The sequence below is a fragment of the Patella vulgata genome, chromosome 2 (genome assembly GCF_932274485.2).
Source record: "Patella vulgata chromosome 2, xgPatVulg1.2, whole genome shotgun sequence".
Lineage (NCBI taxonomy): Eukaryota > Metazoa > Mollusca > Gastropoda > Patellidae > Patella > Patella vulgata.
The window spans coordinates 78,601,190-78,621,397 of record NC_065880.2 but is presented as its reverse complement, the minus strand read 5'-3'; the positions used below and the strand labels follow the sequence as shown (position 1 = coordinate 78,621,397).

Below are 20,208 nucleotides of genomic sequence, written 5' to 3'. Positions count from 1 at the left end.
TCGGGACTAACATATGGTTCAATTTTATTTCAATAATTTGCTTGCACATAGGGGTCTTTAGCAGTGGGAAGAAAGCGGAGGACCCAGAGAAAACCCACAAGGTTGAACAGGCAACCTTACTCTGTGTCATGTACAACCAGGGAATCGAACCCCCCCCCCCCCAGTTGACTCAATGACAGACCTTATGATGCAACGTGCACGTGCTAACCATTCGGCCATCCAACCTCCCCGATAATTAATAAACAAAATCTCTTATCATTACCAATATCAGTTATTAATAATATAATACTTTTAATTAGAACTATAATCATTGTTCAAATACAGCTGTGGTATCAATTATATCCTGATATCAGGGATATTCAAGCTATAAATACATCTTAGTCTCATCTAATACAATAAAATATGACAGTGTCCTGTACTCTGCTGACCTAATCTATTTCTACATCCTACAAGTACTGATACTACCTATACATAAACAGAGCAATGAACTTTCAACTCTGAGAATTAGGTTACAGACTGGTCTGTGGCTGAACTCAATACTGGTTTTACTTGCACAAATATAGGCCATCATTAAAGTATTAATACCCACAGGACCCTTTAAGGCCATACAAAAACAGAATATTGTGTGTAGTGATAAGCAAATGCTGCTACAGCTATATTATATAATATAGGTCTCTTCCAAGCTCAACAACAATATCAATCAATATCTTATGTTATATTATCTCTTAATCCGATCAACACATTTTTCATTTTGAGGTGGGGGGGGTGGAGAGTAAGGCGCCAAGTAACCACAAACAAAGGTATATTTATTCTTGGCTTAAGCATATGCTACACAGGTATATATGTCTCTTCCCCTAGCTCAACAAACCAACATATATCAATATCAATCAATACTTTATTGTTATGTTATCTCTAAAGCCTATAAACCACCTGCAGTCTATCAGACAATAACAATTTTCAGGATAAACAAAACACAAAAGTATGAAAATCGGATTAGACTTGACCCAGCCAATAACTAATAATTGATATATTCTTTAATGGAACACAATTTTTATGGGAAACAATCACTGGTTTTACTCTGAAAGCACAACGTTTTGACAAGTATCTTCTTATCGTTATCAAGCACAATGATATAGTCTTCAATGGAGTGGGTGGGTTGCTCTTAAATTTCCTACATTAAAACTACTGATCGCTGTTGGCATTTTTCGGATAATATCTCAGTTCTCACGGCTTTATACATGTTTTTAATGTACTCAATTTAGTTATATAACACTTCATTAAAAAACAAAAATTTAAAATATCCATGGTAGTTAATTAATCAAATATTTGCATTCAATCTGATATAAAAAAAGACCCCATCAAAAAATTTTATCCACCACATATGGATGGAGCTGGCTTGTTAATATCCTCTTAAGAGGATGCCCAATGTTGCAACATTTTCAACTCATCATATCTTTGTTAAGCGGTGGACATATTAGTCAAATCATTCGGCCGAATGGGTGGACACACAAGGCCATACCTTCGCCCGATTTACCAGTCGATTGCATCACGTCCCATGATTAAACATGGCAGCGACCATGTCTTCAAACAATCATGTGAGTGGATGATGAGTGGTGATTGGCTACAATCAGGTGAATAGAATTCGACCGAATATATTAATCATGTTTGATTTGGGTGAATCATTTGGCCGAATGACAGTAGACATAGGCAAATAATTTGGCTAATGTGTCCACTGCTTAATTACTATATGAAATGAAACCATTATTGTACTGATATTCCTATTAGAGATTCAACTTTCACAATATTGTAGTTTACAAGGAATTAATAATCTCTCTATTGACCATCAGAGGCTTTAAGATATGGGTCAAGAATGTCATATTATCCTCATAAACCCTGTTTATATTACAAATTTTAAGCCTGCGAGGCGCGGCACGGTTAATTTTTTTTGTAGTGTAAACGGGTCAAACATAAGCGTGCCGTACTGAGTACCGTGCCAATTTGACCCACTGAAGTGAGGTGGTCTTGAGACGGTGCCAGGCACAGCACGGTTAAATTTTCGTAGTGTAAACACAATCCAGATTGAGAATGGTTCTCAGCACGGTTTACTGCATATGCACCAAATAGGCCTTGACCTTTTTTCCCCGTGAACTTTGACAGTTCTGTCATCCGTTCTGTCAAAATGCTGCTCAAACTAAATTAACCGCCATAATTGTTTTCATCCGGGTAATTTGCAATGGGACTGAAATTAACTTTTCTGTGAAGAGTTCCACATTTGGCATGCCTGGCACGGTTCCGAGTCCAGTTATTGTAGAGTAATGTAAAGGGGTCAATTTCTTGAAATTTATCGCAGCATGGTACAATGCCGTGGGCGGGACGCTTATTGCGGCCAAGTGTAAACAGGGCTTTAGAATAAGTTGCTTAGCCTATATAATATACACAACAAAAGTAAGTAATTCAATGTCATGTTACATGTAGTAAAGCTGTTGGATGTTATTCAACAATCCGAATGTCTAACTCTGTTTGTTTCCTTTTAACATATTGGCATCCAGTAGAATACTAAAATTAGGAGAAGATAAAAATACAATGAGTTAATAGGCTGGGTTGAGGTGACATTAGAGTTGAAGCCAATTACATGTACCCAATAACATATGAGAGAGAGAGAGAGAGAGAGAGAGAGAGAGAGAGAGAGAGAGGTGTTTAGTTTAATATCCTCGCAACACAAACAAGGTCATTTTGGGACTAACACATGGTTCAATTTTATTTCAATAATACCTTTGCGTGTTAAGGAAACCAAAGAAAACTCATGGGTATGGACAGGAAATCCTACTCCTTATCAACAACAACGCAACCACTTACTTAACTCAATGACAGACCTTATGATATAAAGCTCACATGTTCTAGAATTAGTCCATTCGACAACCCAACTCCCAGAATATTATTGAATTAATCAAATTTTAAAAAAAAACATTTCCAGAGAATCCAATAATTCAAGCTAGCCATAAAAGTTTTTATCTAAGAGAGATGTTTATAGTTATTCAATATAAGTCCTATAACAAACTAGCTTTGTTACCCAGTGTTGCATGCACGGGTGCCTTATATCCAGTAGATTTGATTTTGAGTTAAGAATTTGCCAGGAATATAATGAGTTTTCCTGAAGGTAATGAGACATGTTACCATGAAATGTATGGTATGTTTTAAAATGTTTCCTCATAACATTCAAAATAATCGTTAAATTGTAAATTTCATCCTTTAAAACTTCATCTAACACAAACTAAATAGCATCATTAAATTACTTGCAAAAACAACTAAAATAAAATGAAATTTAACATCCTACTTTTTTGCAATGACTGGACAATGAAGATGGGTGTACACCATCATTGCCTCTATAAATGAAATGAAATGGGGTTTAATGTCATACTGTTCTGCTCCAACTGGGCTAATGAAGACGAACATATGCCATACAGTGTGCTATGAGGGAAATTTTGCCCAGACAGCAGCTCTTCAGCCTACAGGACCTTTTTTTTGTTTTTTTTTGTCCCATCTGCACAACTAGATGCTGTCCTTGCCAGGCCCTCCATCCTGCACTATTGACAAGCAGAAACCATGATGGAAAATTCTGATGAACTTTTTCGACCACCACACACTGAGCCACCGCAAGTCCCAATTAGCAAACCCACAAATAAACAAATTGTCTTGTTTAACTTTTATACAGCAGTACTTGTATACTGCTAAAGACCTCTATGCGCAAGCGAATTATTGAAATAAAATTAAACCATATGTTAGTCCCAAAATGACCTAGTTTGTATCGAGTGGAAGTTAAACCCCATTTCTCTCTCTCTCTGTATACAGAATCAAAGTGCAATGAACTTTGTATCCTCAACCTATTTCCACTTGGTCTCACTTGATCACTTTATGTAAGTTTACAAGTTAATTTTATCTATCTTAGTGTTTTGGGACTACTGCCAAAAAAAAGTAGAATTTTAATCACAAACTATTTTTCATGTAAATCAAAAGCTATTTTTATACTTGTATGAACTTGTGTATTATGTTTAATAACATTATGAATATTACATAATATGTATTACCCATAATAATTAAATATTTTCCAAATATTTCTAATTGTATACATACTGAACTGGTCCTTGATATACAATAAAAGAGAGAGATGGGGTTTAACGTCCACTGACACAAACTAGGTCATTTCGGGACTAACATAATTCAATTTTATTTTAATAATCCGCTAGCGCGTAGGGGTCTTTAGCAATGGGAGAAAACCGGAGGACCCAGAGAAAACCTACAAGGTTGGACAGGCGACCATACTCCTTGTCACATACAAGAGCAGAATCGAAACCATGCCACTTGACTCAATGATAGACCTTATGTTCAAAGCACATGCGTTAACCGTTTGGCCACTCCCACCCCCCACACCCACCTCCAGACACATTGTATGAACTTGTTTATTATGTTTATGCTGTGTGTATTCTATTACTATTTATTTAAAAGTCTTTAGACATTATGTATAATAATCAATAAATCTTAATAAATGAATTGTATGCAGGCTGTAATGGCTGTTGATATACAGTAAAATCTTATCTTACATATACATCGACACTTGGCAGTATTCAATATTACAGCAAACATTTTTTGCTGAAAATATTCCATTATTTGCCTAAAATCTGCCACACTGTATTTGTAAATTAAAGAGTATAACATAGTCCTTGCAGCATTTCATTTGATTGAGATTATACATGTAACGACTGGTAATTAGAACATTTTCATGTATATATAATTTAACCCGTCCAAAACAATAATGTCAAATTTCGTTGAAACCCCTATCATATTCAAATTTAACAAATTTGTTTTTTAAGGCGACCGATAGCTCTCGAGTGCCTGCCATGCAACTGAATGTTGACCGAGGGGAGGTTTTTCTCCCTCCCCTTAAAATTGAAAATCACTCTCTCCTTTACAAAGACATCAGGGGTTTATTTTCATTTATGAAACCAGGAATGACCCCCTAGTAGTTATTGATCTTCAGAATCATTTCCCATACACACAACTAATTACTGTATTTAATATCAGATTGCTCTTCTTGATTTCTAAATCAATCGTCATCGAAAATGGGAGAACTTTTTTAGGGGAGCGATTTTTTTCAATTTGTTGATTAAGGGGAGCGTTTTTCGGCTCTCCTCTAAAATACAAACAACGACGACTGACAATTAGAAATGTTGTTATTTACAATTTACATATAACCTAGATGTAGATCATGACAAAATAAACAAAAGGAACAGAAAATAACGTTAAGACTTTAGACTTTATTTCCTAGTTAGTAGTTCAAATTAAAACTATTCTAGGAATTCTAACTAAATATTTAGTTCAAAATCTAATAGTTCATGGTCATTTACAACTTTAATGGTGAAGTCAGCTGCAATATTTTTTAGCAACATATCTATCACATGTTTATTGGGGCATGAACAATCCGGTCGGATAAACATAATATTATAAAACAAAAATAAAACTGGTTCTACTGCCCAAGTTTAGATTTGTCTGGATTCCATTAAGTAGGTAGTCAGGGATAACCAGGTCTTCAAGCCACTCTTATCTCTTATATTAAACAAAATATTAGCTTTTTTTAATTTAAAAAATACATCAAGCTTATCATTTATTTCATGTTTTTATAATGAAAGGAGGCTAATAATTATCCTATATATAGATCAAACAGCTGTTGGAATATACTTCACGTAAACATAAAACTGGTTTTTACTAGCCCAGTGGGTGAACCGAAGTAGGATGTTGAACACAATTTTATTCAATTTCATCAAAATAGTTACTAAAGTTACCTTTGTCATGTAAAATTCAGGGTTAATACCCTTAATATTAGACATAAATTCATGCTTCGCCAGGCACAACCCCTCTAGTGGGTCAGATCTGGTCAACGGTCACCCTAACCCTAACCTACAATCTTGTCAACAGTCGTGTAACTTAACCCTATTTACATCTTGCAAACGTGCCGAAATCTGCAGTTGGCTTTAATATTTAGACCTACCCCCCCCCCTCTAGTGGCTGTTAATAGGTTTATCTTTTGTCTGTGTTGTTATTTATAATTCATGTCTGGCATATACATGTACATATAAAATTATTATTTCCAGGCCTTGCCGTGACTTCTTAATGGAACAAGCCAGGAGTTCACAAAGCATTCTCTGACTTAAGAATTTACTCAACTTTCGATCACTGTTTTGATCTAGAAAAACAAAACTTTGCTCATGGTTTCTTATTGATGTATTTGATCCATTAAAACAGAGAGAGGGAGAGAAATGGGGTTTAACATCCACTCGACACAAACTAGGTCATTTCAGGACTAACATATGGTTCAATTTTATTTCAATAATTCGCTTGCGCGTAGGGTTCTTTAGCAGTGGGAGGAAACCACAGGACCCAGAGAAAAACCACGAGGTTGGAGGTTGGACAAACGGCCCCACTCCTTGTCACGTATAGCCAGGGAATCGAAACCACGCCAGCTGAAAGAGCTTATGATTGAACGTGCACGCGCTAACCATTCGGCCATCCAACCCCATACATTAAAATAACAAAATTTTTATAAAGGGCTACATTTAATTAAAAATGCATAATGCATAAAAGCTTTAAGGGGATTAAGTGCAGCCTGACAGTGAGACATATAAAATTTAGAACCTAATTAAGGAGATGAAACATTCATAAAATCAGGGGGTTGAACACAGTTCAAAATTTATGGTGCTTGGTCGAATCAAGTGCAGTTTGACAGTGAAAAATACAAAAGTACACAACTTCTTTGATTTGGTAGATATGTCACCACGGTCTATCAAGATCCTATAATTACCTTTCAATGGTTGAATTAATTATGGGTTACCTTTAAACTGATATAACATCTTAGAGCATAGTCCTCTTAACGAGTATTCTAATAAGAATGTATGTTAAAGGGACAATAACACTCTTGCTGGCTTGACAGCTCCAGTAAATAAATATTAGCCTTATTCTAAGTATTAGATGTTTAAGTGTCCTACCTGTTGTGTAAATTATCCATTACATCCTATTTTACTTGTCCAGAGGGTTCAAAAATATTTTTAAATCCAAGTCACATTTGAAAAGGTTTACGTTAGGCTTTTCAAATCATTTAGTTGAATTTTTCCAATTTTTTAAATTAGGTGTGTTAAGATGAAATTTGTATCATCAATTAATTGGAATACTGTAAAATAGTACAATTTGTTGACCAGAATAAAGATTGGGACATATTATTCTGTTACAACAAGAGTGGTATTGAGCCTTTAATGGTAATATCTTAATTTATGCATATATTTAATATTATAAGTTTATTTTCTACGTCTATAATCTTCTTTGTATTCTTTTGATATTTTAATCTATGTGTTTATTGACCGTGGTGACAGATACATGTCTGTTCATAATCATAAGATGTCTTTCTTTTAGTAAGCTAAACAAACTATTAAAGATACATTATGTAAGATTTAGATAGAGAGCTGACCATTCTTGATACAATAGCTCAAAAATAGATAATGTGAAATAAAAAATATTGAAAATTTCATTCAAATTAAAAAACACAACACAATTTATTTGGAATACAATCACTGGTTTATACACATATAGCACGACGTTTTGACAAGTATTCTCTTATCATTATCAGGTACAAATGATGTGTTGTGTTTTTTAATGTACAATCACTAAACGCCACTCAAGGATTATATTTCATTCAAATTACTTCATTCTGAGCCAAGTTATCACTGTTTGTAGTTTTGACAGGATGTGTGCATTGTGGTAACCAGGGCACTGGTATATTCCAGACTTAGTCTCGCTTTCTCATTTTTAAATTAAATTTTTAAATGGCGAACCGTTCTAATCTAGTTCAAATCTTGAGAATCTGATGACATTGTAAGAAGATTATGGTGTTGTCATGTCTAATTAATAGTTTATATAACATTTCTGGCCTAAAGAAAGACCTGCAATGGGCAGATTTAACTCTTGCACAATGTATGTTTAACTTGTCATGATTATTGTGGTCTCTTGAATGTTAAAGTCTCTGAGCATAATTTGAGGGATTGATGAATCTCTTGAAAACTACAATACTGTCAAAGTTGTATCTCTAAAATATGAGTTCAAAAGTTATTAAATTTGGTTCAGTATTTATAATGATACTAGCGGATGACCGGACGCTGCGAGGGTTGACAGTAGTATAACTCAGAAACCGGAAGCTTTAGGTGAACACCGGGCCTATATGTTACTCTTTGGTCCAAACTACCCTAGTACACTAAATTTCAGCCTTGGGACAGCCCTATAGTGTAGCTGTCAACCCTGAACAGACAGATAAATGACAGTCACAAATATTAGCATACATATAGATGATGAATTGAACTTTTGCTACAGAGAGAGAGAGATGGGGTTTAATGTCCACTCGACACAAACTAGGTCATTTCGGGACTAACATATGGTTTAATTTTATTTCAATAATTCGCTTGCGCGTAGGTCTTTAGCAGTGGGAGGAAACCGGAGGACCTGGAGAAAACTCACGAGGTTGGACAGGCGACCCTACTCCTTGTCACGTACAACCGGGGATTCAAAACTACGCCAGTCGACTCAATGACAGACTTTATGATACAGCGTAACCATTCAGCCATCAACCCCGCCCCCCCATATGCTGCAGACTTTTGATGGGCCTCTATTTTACCGGATTGAATCCAAACCAGGAGATTATCTTCCATTGATACTTCATTTGGGTTTCTTAATTAAATTTTGGTTTCTTAATTAAATCTTTAATTAAATTTTAAATTTTGGTATCTTAAATTAAATTTTAAACTTTGGTTTCTTAATTAAATTTTAAATAATCAATTATAGCATGGATTATGCAATTGAAAACTTGACATTTTTCCCAAAAAGGAAAACAACACACAGCAGCTGTAATAATAATAAATTGTGAAGTGAGGGTTGGACAAGTGGAGAGACAAAAATATACAATCAGGTTAAATTGTTGGCCTATAAAAATTAAAGTGTCAATTTAATTAAATCAAATAGTTTACATATCTTTCTATGTTTAGAATTGATGTCTGAGAAATAATTCCATGATGATATACATTATGCAGGTATACAAATGTACATGTATAGCCTATTTTTAAGTAAAAAAAAACAAAGTAAAAAGACTGTACGGCAAAAAGGCAGAGCAAAGTAAATCTTTCTAGAATATCTGATACTATTTCTTATATATATGGGGGGGGGGGGGGGTGTATGGTGGGTATGGTGGCTAAGTGGGTAAGACGCTGACTCACTAGCCTGGAGGTTCGGTTTTTGATCCCTGCATTGGCTGAGAAAGTTCATCCAGATTATCCCGGCGTGGTTCCCTCTTGTCAGTGATGCAGGAAGGAGGGCCTGACAAGGACAGCTGTCTAGTTGTTCGGATGGAACAAAAAACCGATGTCCCACGTAGACATTGGTATGCATGTAAAAGATCCCTTGACAGTTGGAATTTGATATAAGAGTAGGCCGTAGCACACTGTATGGCGTATGCCCGTCTTCATTAGCCCAGTTCGGAGCAGAACAGTAGGACGTTAAACTCCATTTCATTTCATTTATATTTAAGAATTAAAAATAGGTGATAATTTTTATATGCAAGTTATTTCAATCCGCATGTTGTAAAAGCTAAATGTACCTATAGTTTTACTACCAAGTTCATCGTTCACATGGGACAAAAGACCAAGGTCCAATCTACACATTGTCATGCATGTAAAAGAACCCTTAACAGTTGGAATTTGAAACACATGTAAGAGTGTGCCGTAGTACTGCTGTCCAGGAATACTTTCCCTCATAGCACACTGTATAGGATATACCCATCTACATTAGCCCAGTCGGAGCAGAAAAGTAAGATGTTAAACTCCATTTCATTGCTACTGCCAAGATAATTATATCTAACTGATGAGATTACAAGTCTACAGTATTTGGCAATATATGAACATATGGTGTTACCATTAACATCTTATTACAAAATAAATATATAGGCCCATCACAGAACAAAGGAAAAGTTCCAATGTTACTACCTGCCAGTAGTTGATTTAATACTGGTAGAATAATATGCCATGAATTCTACATGTATGGTACTAGTGTATTTCTCCTGTTGTACAAATAGTTAAAGATGCCTTCCCATGTACAAACTAGGTGATTTGATGGTTTATTCAAACTACCGGTAATTAATTTATCAAAAAATTTGCTCCAAATCCCGCTCAAAACATTGTATTCTTGAGGAAATACCCCAAGCTATTTAAAGAAGCCATGTTTGTGACACTGCCAAGCTGAAGGAGAATTCATTGCATATATTGTCTTCAATCGCTGTCCCTGTACCATAAATATCGAAGACTAAGTAAATTCTGGGATTATCCCCTGCCCTCAGAATCTGTTGTACGTTAAGTCTCTGACTTTTTCCACGTCCACCCACAATGTTTATCAACATACACATTAAGCGCTCTCTAATGAAAAGAGGTCAGACGATCTATGCATGCAACCTTTGACGTCACTCAAGCAGACAGTCCTAATCGTCAGGCTGCCACTTAGTGACACCCTAACATTTTTGTCCTGTGCGTGCTCCATGGTGTTTTTCAAGGAATCAAGAATTTTTCTAGAAAGAGTGGGTGTCTCTACTTTCCATATACCAAAATTGGCATACTTTTATTGGAAATAAACACCAGATAAAAACTTTTACTTTTATGGGAATGTATCTTTAAAATCTCAGATCCTCCGTATATCTGTATTTGTCATATTGACTCCTATCTTTACTTACACCTGTTAAGATCTTTGATCCTCGATACAAACCTATACAGGGTTCCCGCGGCTTCGTCAAACATTTTTTCAATGATATTCAAGGATAAATATACGCCAAATTCAAGGATTTTCAAGGACATTTTTTAGCCTCAAGTTACAATTTTTCATCTTAAAAATAACCAAAACATTACCAACTATCATTATAATCTCATATTTAAAAGGAATTGAAGACATTTGAAACAAAATTAAGGATCTCAACTGAAATTCAAGGATATTTTCCTATTTCCGCGAAATTCAAGGATATTTTCCTATTTCTGCGAAATTCAAGGATATTCAAGACCTTGAAAATGAAATTTTAAATTTAAGGATTTTCAAGGACCGCGGGAACCCTGCTATACCGGTATTAATCTTGTATTTACTTATTAACAATAAATTATTAACTTGTGCATGAAAGAAACATTTGGATTGTAATTGGTTCACTTAAAGGGGCATTATGGGACATCAAATAAAGAGCTGGCAGTTCTCACTACACATGTAATAGTTAAAAACTAGATAATGTATTGTAAAGACAATATGTTGAAAATTTCAGTCAAATTGATCCACTCTGAACTAAGATATTAGCTTTTGAATTTTTGGCCTAGCCTTGATCATCATTACTAAAATCAGTTATCCATTTTTGGATAAAATCATCAGTGAGTGTTGAGCAGCAAATCGGATTCAAATCCAGTACATATTGCAGGCTAGCGATGACATCAAGAGTTGATTATGGTCTGGATAACTTAAATAATGTTTAATTAATAAGTTAGATAACATTTCAGACCTAAAGAAAGAACAGCAATAGGCAAATTTAGCTCTTGCATAATATATGTTTAGTGCAGTTTATAATAATATATTTACTGTCTATTTTTTGTTGAGTAGGTTGTTCCTAAAGGCTATTAGTCAAGGTAGATTTGAGTTAGATAATATTAGTCAGTACATTAAAATCCTATCATGCATAAATATGTTTTCATATTGGTTGCCAAAATAGTAAATCAGGTAACAAAAACACCATCTAAATATAGTAACAAAACAAAAACAATAATATAACAATCTATTAACACTGAACAAATACAATACATGTACAAATCATTGATCTGCATAGATGAACGACGACCTTGTGAAAAACAATGAATAGTTATTATTAGCATTAATTACCATAAATTATGTAATAATGTTTTTCTTGGTGATCAACATGAAATAATGCGTAATTATACGAAATATGAATTAGGAGTCAAAGAGATTTCATTATAGCCTGACATGCTAAATAATATTTGATTACGTGTATATTATGTAACTAGGCCTTAAAGTTTGCCATATTTGTTTTTAGATAGTACAATGTACTCATAATTTTAATGCTATTTAATAATATGGATCAAAGAGGTGCAGGCCACAGTACATAATATAATTAGGCCTAAAATTTTGCAATATTTTTTTCAGATATGACTTGTCATTTTCTGAAAGCAGTTTGTGAAAATTGCCTGAATTCAATGTTGTAGTAGAAATAATATCAGATATTAATTGATGTTAACATGTTAAAACATGTCCCAATGGTAAGCTACATCAACTGAATATTTACAATAGTATATAGGCTACATGTATATACTGATCATTGTCAGTCAAACTGTAAAACCAGTTTGTTAAAAGGTTGGTGATTAGTTTGCCAGAATCTTTAGTGATAAACATATCGAGATTCTTCAGAAAATTAGACTGTGAGATTCTCACTAATATTTAGGCCTGACTGCATGTAGGTCTTGCATGAAACTGAGTTTCCAACTGTAAGCCAATAGGTCTACAGTTGTATTTATAACACCTTTACCTATACATGTAAGTATAACTGTATGTAAATGTGAACAAAAATCAATGAGAGGAAATATATATATATGTCATGCATAAGTGACAAAAATGTTATAAATTGATCTTTTGAACTTTGAGTTATTATTGAGAAAAACGAATATAAACAATGGAATATTTTAAAGATGCATTATGTAAGAACTATGAACTCCTGCGAAATTTAAAAATTTAACGTTAAAATGGATAATCGAGACATAGTCTTGATAGTCAAGTACTGTTGCTACAATAATAAACAATCTATACTACACCTTCAAGCAGTCATAACTTTGCCCAGAATAAAGTATTTTGAATGAAGTCATCAAAATATTTATTTTTTTATATTACATAATGCATCTTTAATAAGATTATTATATAACCGTTTCTATTTCTACTACCACCAAAGGCGACGGGTCAACGCCCTTACAATCTGTTAATATCAGATGTTCATCCTGTAATTTACCTGGTGTTGTTCTATCTATACACTGTAGAAATGTTAATAATGGTGTAATAAATAAAATCATACCCGCTAATATAATAAACACACCAGCAGCATAGAATGTTGTATGATAACTACCTGTCAAGTCATATAGCCCACCTGTAATAAACATCAATAATTTACTCACACTTTACACAAGACTAAAATAAATATTGTTAGTTATGTTATAAATAAATGGAAATGGAGAGAGAGAGAGAGAGAGAGCGAGCATACACTTGACAGAAATTATATTATTATATTAGGTTTAACAATTTTTTTTCAATAATTTATTGCGTGTAGGGGTCTTTAGCAGTGGGAGGAACCTGAAGGACCCAGAGAAAACCAACAAAGTTAATTGGCCTGGCGACCATAATCTTAATGGAAATTGAACTGTGTTTAAAGTCTGTCCTCACAACCTTCTGTCATTTGAAACTAACAGGTGGTATATTTAATTCCCATGGTTTTAATGTGTAATACTGATTTGTATATGGGGTGGGGATGGGGGAATCTGAACAACAACATAGGTACATTTTCCATGTCAATTCTTCGGGCATCACACCTGATATATATTCGCGTAGGGGTCTTACTCTTTAGCACTGGGAGAAAATTGAAGTACCCAGAAAAAATCCAAGAGGTTGGACAGGCGACCCTACTCTTTGTCACGTACATGTACATGTACAAGCGGGGAATCAAAACCATTCCACTTTACTCAATGACAAACCTTATATTTCGCCCCCTCCGATATCTACTATACATGTATGTAGTTGCGAGGCCACTTCTTGACTACCAACCCTCCCCTACTTTCCACCTACAGATGAATGGGAAGTGGAACCAGATATACATAATATGTACCTTATTATTATAAAAGAACATTACTGCTATTCGTATATTCATATACCCAAGAAAATTAATTAATGGCTTCTCATCCACATGACCTGTGTATTCCAGTTCAATTACTAAATGCCATTGAAACAATGTAAAAGTACATTAGCAGTGACAATTACTGAATGAGGATAATTTTCAGTCGCTGGAAAAATTTTGATTATACATGGTTATCCAGGATAACCTGGATGTTGACTATACATTGAAAATAAACTTTAACAGTGTTGGTGCCATGATTTTACAGTGAAGGGAGAGGGAGCAAGATCCTTCCCCCTCCCCCCTCTTCCAAGAACATTTTCAAAAATTCCAGGCAAAATAAAGCGGTGGACATACTAGCCAAATCATTCCGTCGAATCGTTCAACCGAATTGCAACCAAATGAGTGCACACATTAGTCTTGGCAAATCCTTTGCCCGATACTTGGCAAATCCTTTGTCCGATACTTTGCTAATCCTGTACCCGATTCACCAGTCGATTGCATCACCTTTCACGTCACATGATTAAACATGGCAGCGACTGTGTGTTCAAACAATCACGTGACTTCTCGTCGATATGAATGGTGATTGGCTAATGAATCGGGCGAATGTTTCGGCTAAGCGGACACACTAGGCGAATACATCGAACATGTTCGATTCGGGCAAAACATTCGGCCGAATGACAGTGGACACACTAGGCAAATTTGGCCTAATCATTCAGCTAGAATGTCCACCGCTTATGGGATTTGGTGTATGTTCGAAATATAAGACACATGCAATCAACAGAAATAATAGCATAATTAGATCAGAAATGTGAAAATTTGGCTCATTGAGTTTGAATAGACATGTACATGTAGCTAGTTTCAAAGGAAAAGTATGGTGCATAAAGTACATGTACATTACTTTTTTGATCCATAGGACTGGGGCCGAATGAGTAGGGGTGATACACCTTTGTTATAAAGCTTAGCCACGCTACCCACATAATAATGTTCAAAGGATTGGGGCGGAATGAGTGATGGCTGCGGGGGGGAGGGGTTACACCATTGTTATAAAGCTTAGCCACGCTACCCACATAATAATGTTCAAAGGATTGGGGCGGAATGAGTGGCGGCGGGGGGAGGGGTTACACCATTGTTATAAAGCTTAGCCAAGCTACTCACATAATAATGTTCAAAGGATTGGGGCGGAATGAGTGGCCGCTACCCACAATTTTCAGTTATAATCTGATCACCATATTGTGACAAAAAAGCATATTGTACATGCACATGTACTTGGTTAATACAGGACCATTATCATTCAAAAAATGTCATTCATCTCTTTTGATCCATCAGATTGGGGTGTGTGGGTGAGGCAGGGGGGCACACCGCCACAGTCCTAAAGCCTATCCATGCTACCTTCAATGTTTAGTTATAATTCAGATTATAATGTAGCTGGTTAATTAATACAGGTACCATTAACCATACACTACAATGTATTCTCATACAGAAAAACTGTCATTCTTTTACTTGATATTCAACATGGAGGCAATCTAATTAAAATATACATGTAGATCTATATTTCGTTTCGTTTTTTATACTTCCGATGGCCTACACTACATGTAGATCTAACAAGTTATAGTGGGAGTTCACGTTCTATGACGTCAGGCACCAAGCAAGCGACATTTGACCCGATTACGTCAGTCATTCGATTAACCAATTAGCGACCGCCATGTATTTTTTATCTACTTTTGCTTTGTTTTGATTTCTATTGCCGCTAATGTCTACCCACAGATCCACGCAAAAAAGATCAAACGCTCGATTCGACAGACCATTTGATTGGCTGACCCCTCATTTCAAGCAGAACACGGGTTAAATAACAACGCTTCCAGATCCAAGTGTAGTAAAGACAAGTAAAATCGAAATTTTGAACTATAAAAACGAAACGAAATTGGATCTGTGCTTTAATCAAATTGACATGGAGGCACAGATTGGTCAATAATATTACAGTGACAGTATCATTCAGGGTGGCTAAGACGCTAGCTTGCTAGCCTGGAGGTCGGGTGTTCGATCCCTGCATTGGCCGAGAAAGTTCACCCAGATTTTCTGGCGTGGTTCCCCCTTGTCAGTGATACAGGACGGAGGGCCTGACAAGGACAGCTGTCTAGTCATTCGGATGGGATGAAAAACTGAGGTAATGTGTCCACATTGGCGTGCACATAAAAGATCCCTTGACAGTTGGAATTCGATATAAGAGTAGGCCGTAGTGCCGCTGTCCAGGCAAAATTTCCTGCATAGGACACTGTATGGCATATGCCCGTCTTCATTAGCCCAGTTTGGAGCAGAACAGTAGGATGTTAAACTCCATTTCATTTCATTTAATATTTAAATTCAATTAATATTCATCTAAATGTGAAAGATTATCAAGATTACCTGCAATGGGTGGACCAACCAGATTAGCTATTCCTTGGGTTAGTAATATCAAACCATAAGCATTAGCAAGCTTCTCCAGACTTAAATACTGGACTAACATTATAGTCTGCAAGGTATAATTTGCACTGATAAAGAAACCAAACAGCCCACCAAGAACTCCAAGCACCCAGTAGGTACTAGTAAAAGGCACAAACACCATCGTTAACCCTGCAATCACACACGACCAGCCATACAACAATGTCAAGTTAACGCAGCGATCACCGAAAACACCATATAATATCTGACCAATCGTATTCACTATACCGATTATTGACAGCAGAAACGAAGCCTTGTCTTCTGGTATACCAAGTTCAATGGCATTATCAGTAAGAAAGACATAAGGGACGTCATACCATAAATATAATGTGAAGTTTGAAAAGGCAAAGAGCAGAAAAAATGGATTGCTCAGAATTCTCAGATCAAACATATTTGAGAAGAATTTCTTGAGTGGTTTACTGATCTTGAAGACTTTCAGTATGGGATAATGGGAAAAGATGTCATCCTCATCGTCATCCTCTTCTACTGTTTTATGGAGTTCAGGGCAACTGTTGGATCTGTATTGGGTACCTGGTAGATTCATCAGATTACCCCGATAATAAATGTCATTTTTTAATAAAGGTAGATACGAAGGGACTCTGTGCATTTTAACTTTTGATGACTTTTTCTTATGCTGCCAGACGCCTCCTTTACTACTTCCTCTTTTTGTTTCACTGTTACATGTGCCGTTACCATTGGCTACCAGACTATCAGAAACAGTGGCAGGTTTAAAGACAATATTGTCATCACTGGTCACAGTTAAAATTTCGGTTACCTTGGCATGGTCGGCTATTCCATTTTCTTTTAAATTCAGACTGCGAAAATAGCGTTGCAAAGTCTGTTCCAAATTTGATCCATTTTTTCTGATTTCCAAAATAAGTTCATCCGGTATTTCGGTATTTTGTTTATTGATAAAAGTTGGAAGATAAACCTGGGAGTTACTCAAAATTTCGAGTTCTAATTCTTCATCTTTTTTCTCAGCCTTGTGTGATGTCACTGAATCCTCACTTCCGCTTCCTATTCTGCTGCGTCCATGAGATGGTATACTCTGTTTTGATATGGTGCGTGACATTTTATCGAACGCCTCCCTCGCTCTGCGTAGCTTCTCTTCTTCCGTGAATTCAAGTGGCCTAAATAATGCACCAGCAACCACTAAATTCAAAACTATTCCACCAATAATTAATAAAGTTCCCCTCCATCCATATTCTTGAATTAAATATTCAGTTAAAGGAGCAAAGATAAAAGTTCCAATACCGGAACCACAAACAGATAACCCTGTTGTTAATGCTCTTTTCTTTTTGAAATAATACGCCACCATTATCATACTGCTGACATAACAGACGGACATTCCAGAACCAGCAATCAAACCAAATGTTACACACAGTATATCTACAGAATTCGAAAATGAACTCAAAACAAAACCAGAGGTTGAAATAATTCCTCCTCCAATAGTAACTGCGCGGCATCCAAATTTTGAGCTCAGGGCACTTCCTAATGGTCCAAGAATCATTGGCACACTCATAAACAACGATCCTATCCATGACGTTTTGCTCTTACTTTCTCCAAACTCATCCAAAAGTTCGGTGTACAGAACACCAAACGAAAATGCACACCCATCACAGATTAAGCTTATCAAAAATGATGCAACAACGATTAACCAGCCATAGCCCCCGTCAGGTGGAGGGGGTAGGGATATAGTACTTGATTCACTTGACGACGAATCGGTACTGTCAGATTCACTAGTTGGATGTCTGCTTCGTTCTTGTAAAGAATGGACATCGGCCATTGTTTATTGCTTAAATTACTACTATTGCTTTTAAGTTTAATTAATGAATCGGAACTATAAAATTCAGCAGTACTATATGAAAATATAATTGATAAACAACTTTTAGTCATTGATCTACTGACATATAACAATATATTTGTTAAAATAGAACTCCGTATACTGTATTCCTTCAGGTGGGCCATAAAGCTGGTATCAACTTTGTATCTCCTGAAAAAAACAAGATGGTTTCATGTTTTACATTTTGAATGTGAGAGAGAGAGAGAGAGAGAGAGAGAGACAGACAGACAGTAAAGAGAGATGGGGTTTAAGTGCACCCGACACAAACTAGGTTATTTCTGGACTAACATATGGTTCAATTTTATTTAAATTATAAAATTCGCTTGCACATAGGGATCTTTAGCAGTGTTGGGGGGGTGGGGGAACCGGTGGCCCCGGAAAAACCCCACGAGGTTGGACAGGCGAAACCCCACCAGTTGACTCAATGACAGACCTTATCCTTATGTTACAGCGCGCACGTGCTAACCGTTTGGCCATCCAACCCCCCTCATTTTAAATTCAACATCTGCACCTCACCTGTATAGATCACTGTAGGAGGATGGAAGATGATATTTAATGCTTGGATTTTTGATAACTGATTACGGTACCGGTAACAAATTGAATTTTTCATGCATTTTATTTTCTTAGTGACTGCAAAAGTATGCATTAAAGGGTTTCTTTATTTTGTGCCCCTGTTTTTGCAGTTCAATTGCAATCCTGCAATTATTTGTTTGAGTATATATCAGTTATGCCTATATCAAATAATTATAAATTTCCCATGTACCAAATTATTTGATTCCATTATCATTGCTACGAAAACTTAAAATCTCTGATTTGACATCCCTAGCTGGTTCAAGTCAGCTCAGGCCAGTCTATTATAATTCAATTGTACAACCATAACAATATTGATATTGCATAATGCAAAATACTGTAGGCCTATTTAAAAAGCCTATATTTAGGCCTAATAATAAATAATAATGTCCATGATTTCTTCAATTAATGCCCGATGGTTATTAATGTCAATTTGAAAAGTCCTATAATCTTACTAAATTAAATTTAATTTGACTGACTTATTTATTCACTTTTTTTTCTGTTGATTATTTAAGTAAAATATTGAAATGACAGTCCTCTGGGAGCTGTTGCATGATCGTGATGAAGAATCTGCCCAGTTCCAATTCCAATTTCCATTGTCATTATTTTGATTTTTTGTTGACAAATTCAGTTCAATTTGCTTACCTCATATCCTTGAAATTGAGAATTCAAAACTAAAAATTCGCTAAAATATTCGTGGTGGAGGCTCTTCGAACATTATCAAATGATAGCGATAAAAATTTCTAGAGTTTATGATAGCTCTCTCTCCGAAATTATATTTCTATTGACTGTTGTGTGAGTGTACTTGCTTGGTCTACTTTGTAACGTCCTTGACCCTTCCAGCAAATCAGCTGAGCTGCGCAGACTACTAAGTTTAGAATTTGACCTCGCTATCGAAATGACATACAAAAAGTAGACAATAAAAAAACGAAAGTAGGAATATGTTTAGAGTAAATTACTGAAATAAAATTAATGAAATAGGGTTTAACGTTAACGCCCTACTTTCCTGCACCGACCGCGCTAATGAAGGAGCGCAGATGCCATCATTTTTTTTTAATGTGCTATAATTGGCGGGAGTGGACGTAAAACTCCCGGAACGAACGAACGAGTCCGTTTTTTTCCCACCCGAACTACTAGACTATAATTTATACTTTCACTTTCTCGGTTTTAATTGTGTAAATTCAAAATAATTTTTCTTTGTCATTTTGCGCGATAAGCACTAGGCTACTACTATAGCCTATAATAATATGCTGTTTCAATGGCATTTAGTATTTGAACTGGAGTGTATACAGGTAACAATTTTATGGAATACAATTACTGCTTA

At 35.6% G+C, this 20,208-nt stretch overlaps 1 protein-coding gene across 2 annotated transcripts; it reads right to left on the bottom strand.

The window, feature by feature from the left end:
• Nucleotides 1-4,020: 4,020 nt before the first annotated feature.
• LOC126811759 (monocarboxylate transporter 12-B) lies at nt 4,021-19,677 on the bottom strand. 2 transcript variants are annotated; one of them, XM_050537649.2, is made up of 3 exons: nt 19,530-19,677; nt 16,397-18,464; nt 4,021-13,252 (listed from the first exon to the last, which is right to left on the bottom strand). In XM_050537649.2, the coding sequence occupies exons 2-3, from the start codon at nt 18,255-18,257 to the stop codon at nt 13,026-13,028; spliced, it is 2,088 nt and encodes a 695-aa protein (XP_050393606.1). In that variant the 5' UTR covers nt 18,258-18,464; nt 19,530-19,677; the 3' UTR covers nt 4,021-13,025. The 2 variants fall into 2 exon arrangements, with proteins under 2 accessions (XP_050393606.1, XP_050393607.1); XM_050537650.2 differs by having other exon boundaries at nt 13,105-13,252; nt 17,247-18,464.
• Between the last annotated feature and the right edge of the window lie 531 nt (nt 19,678-20,208).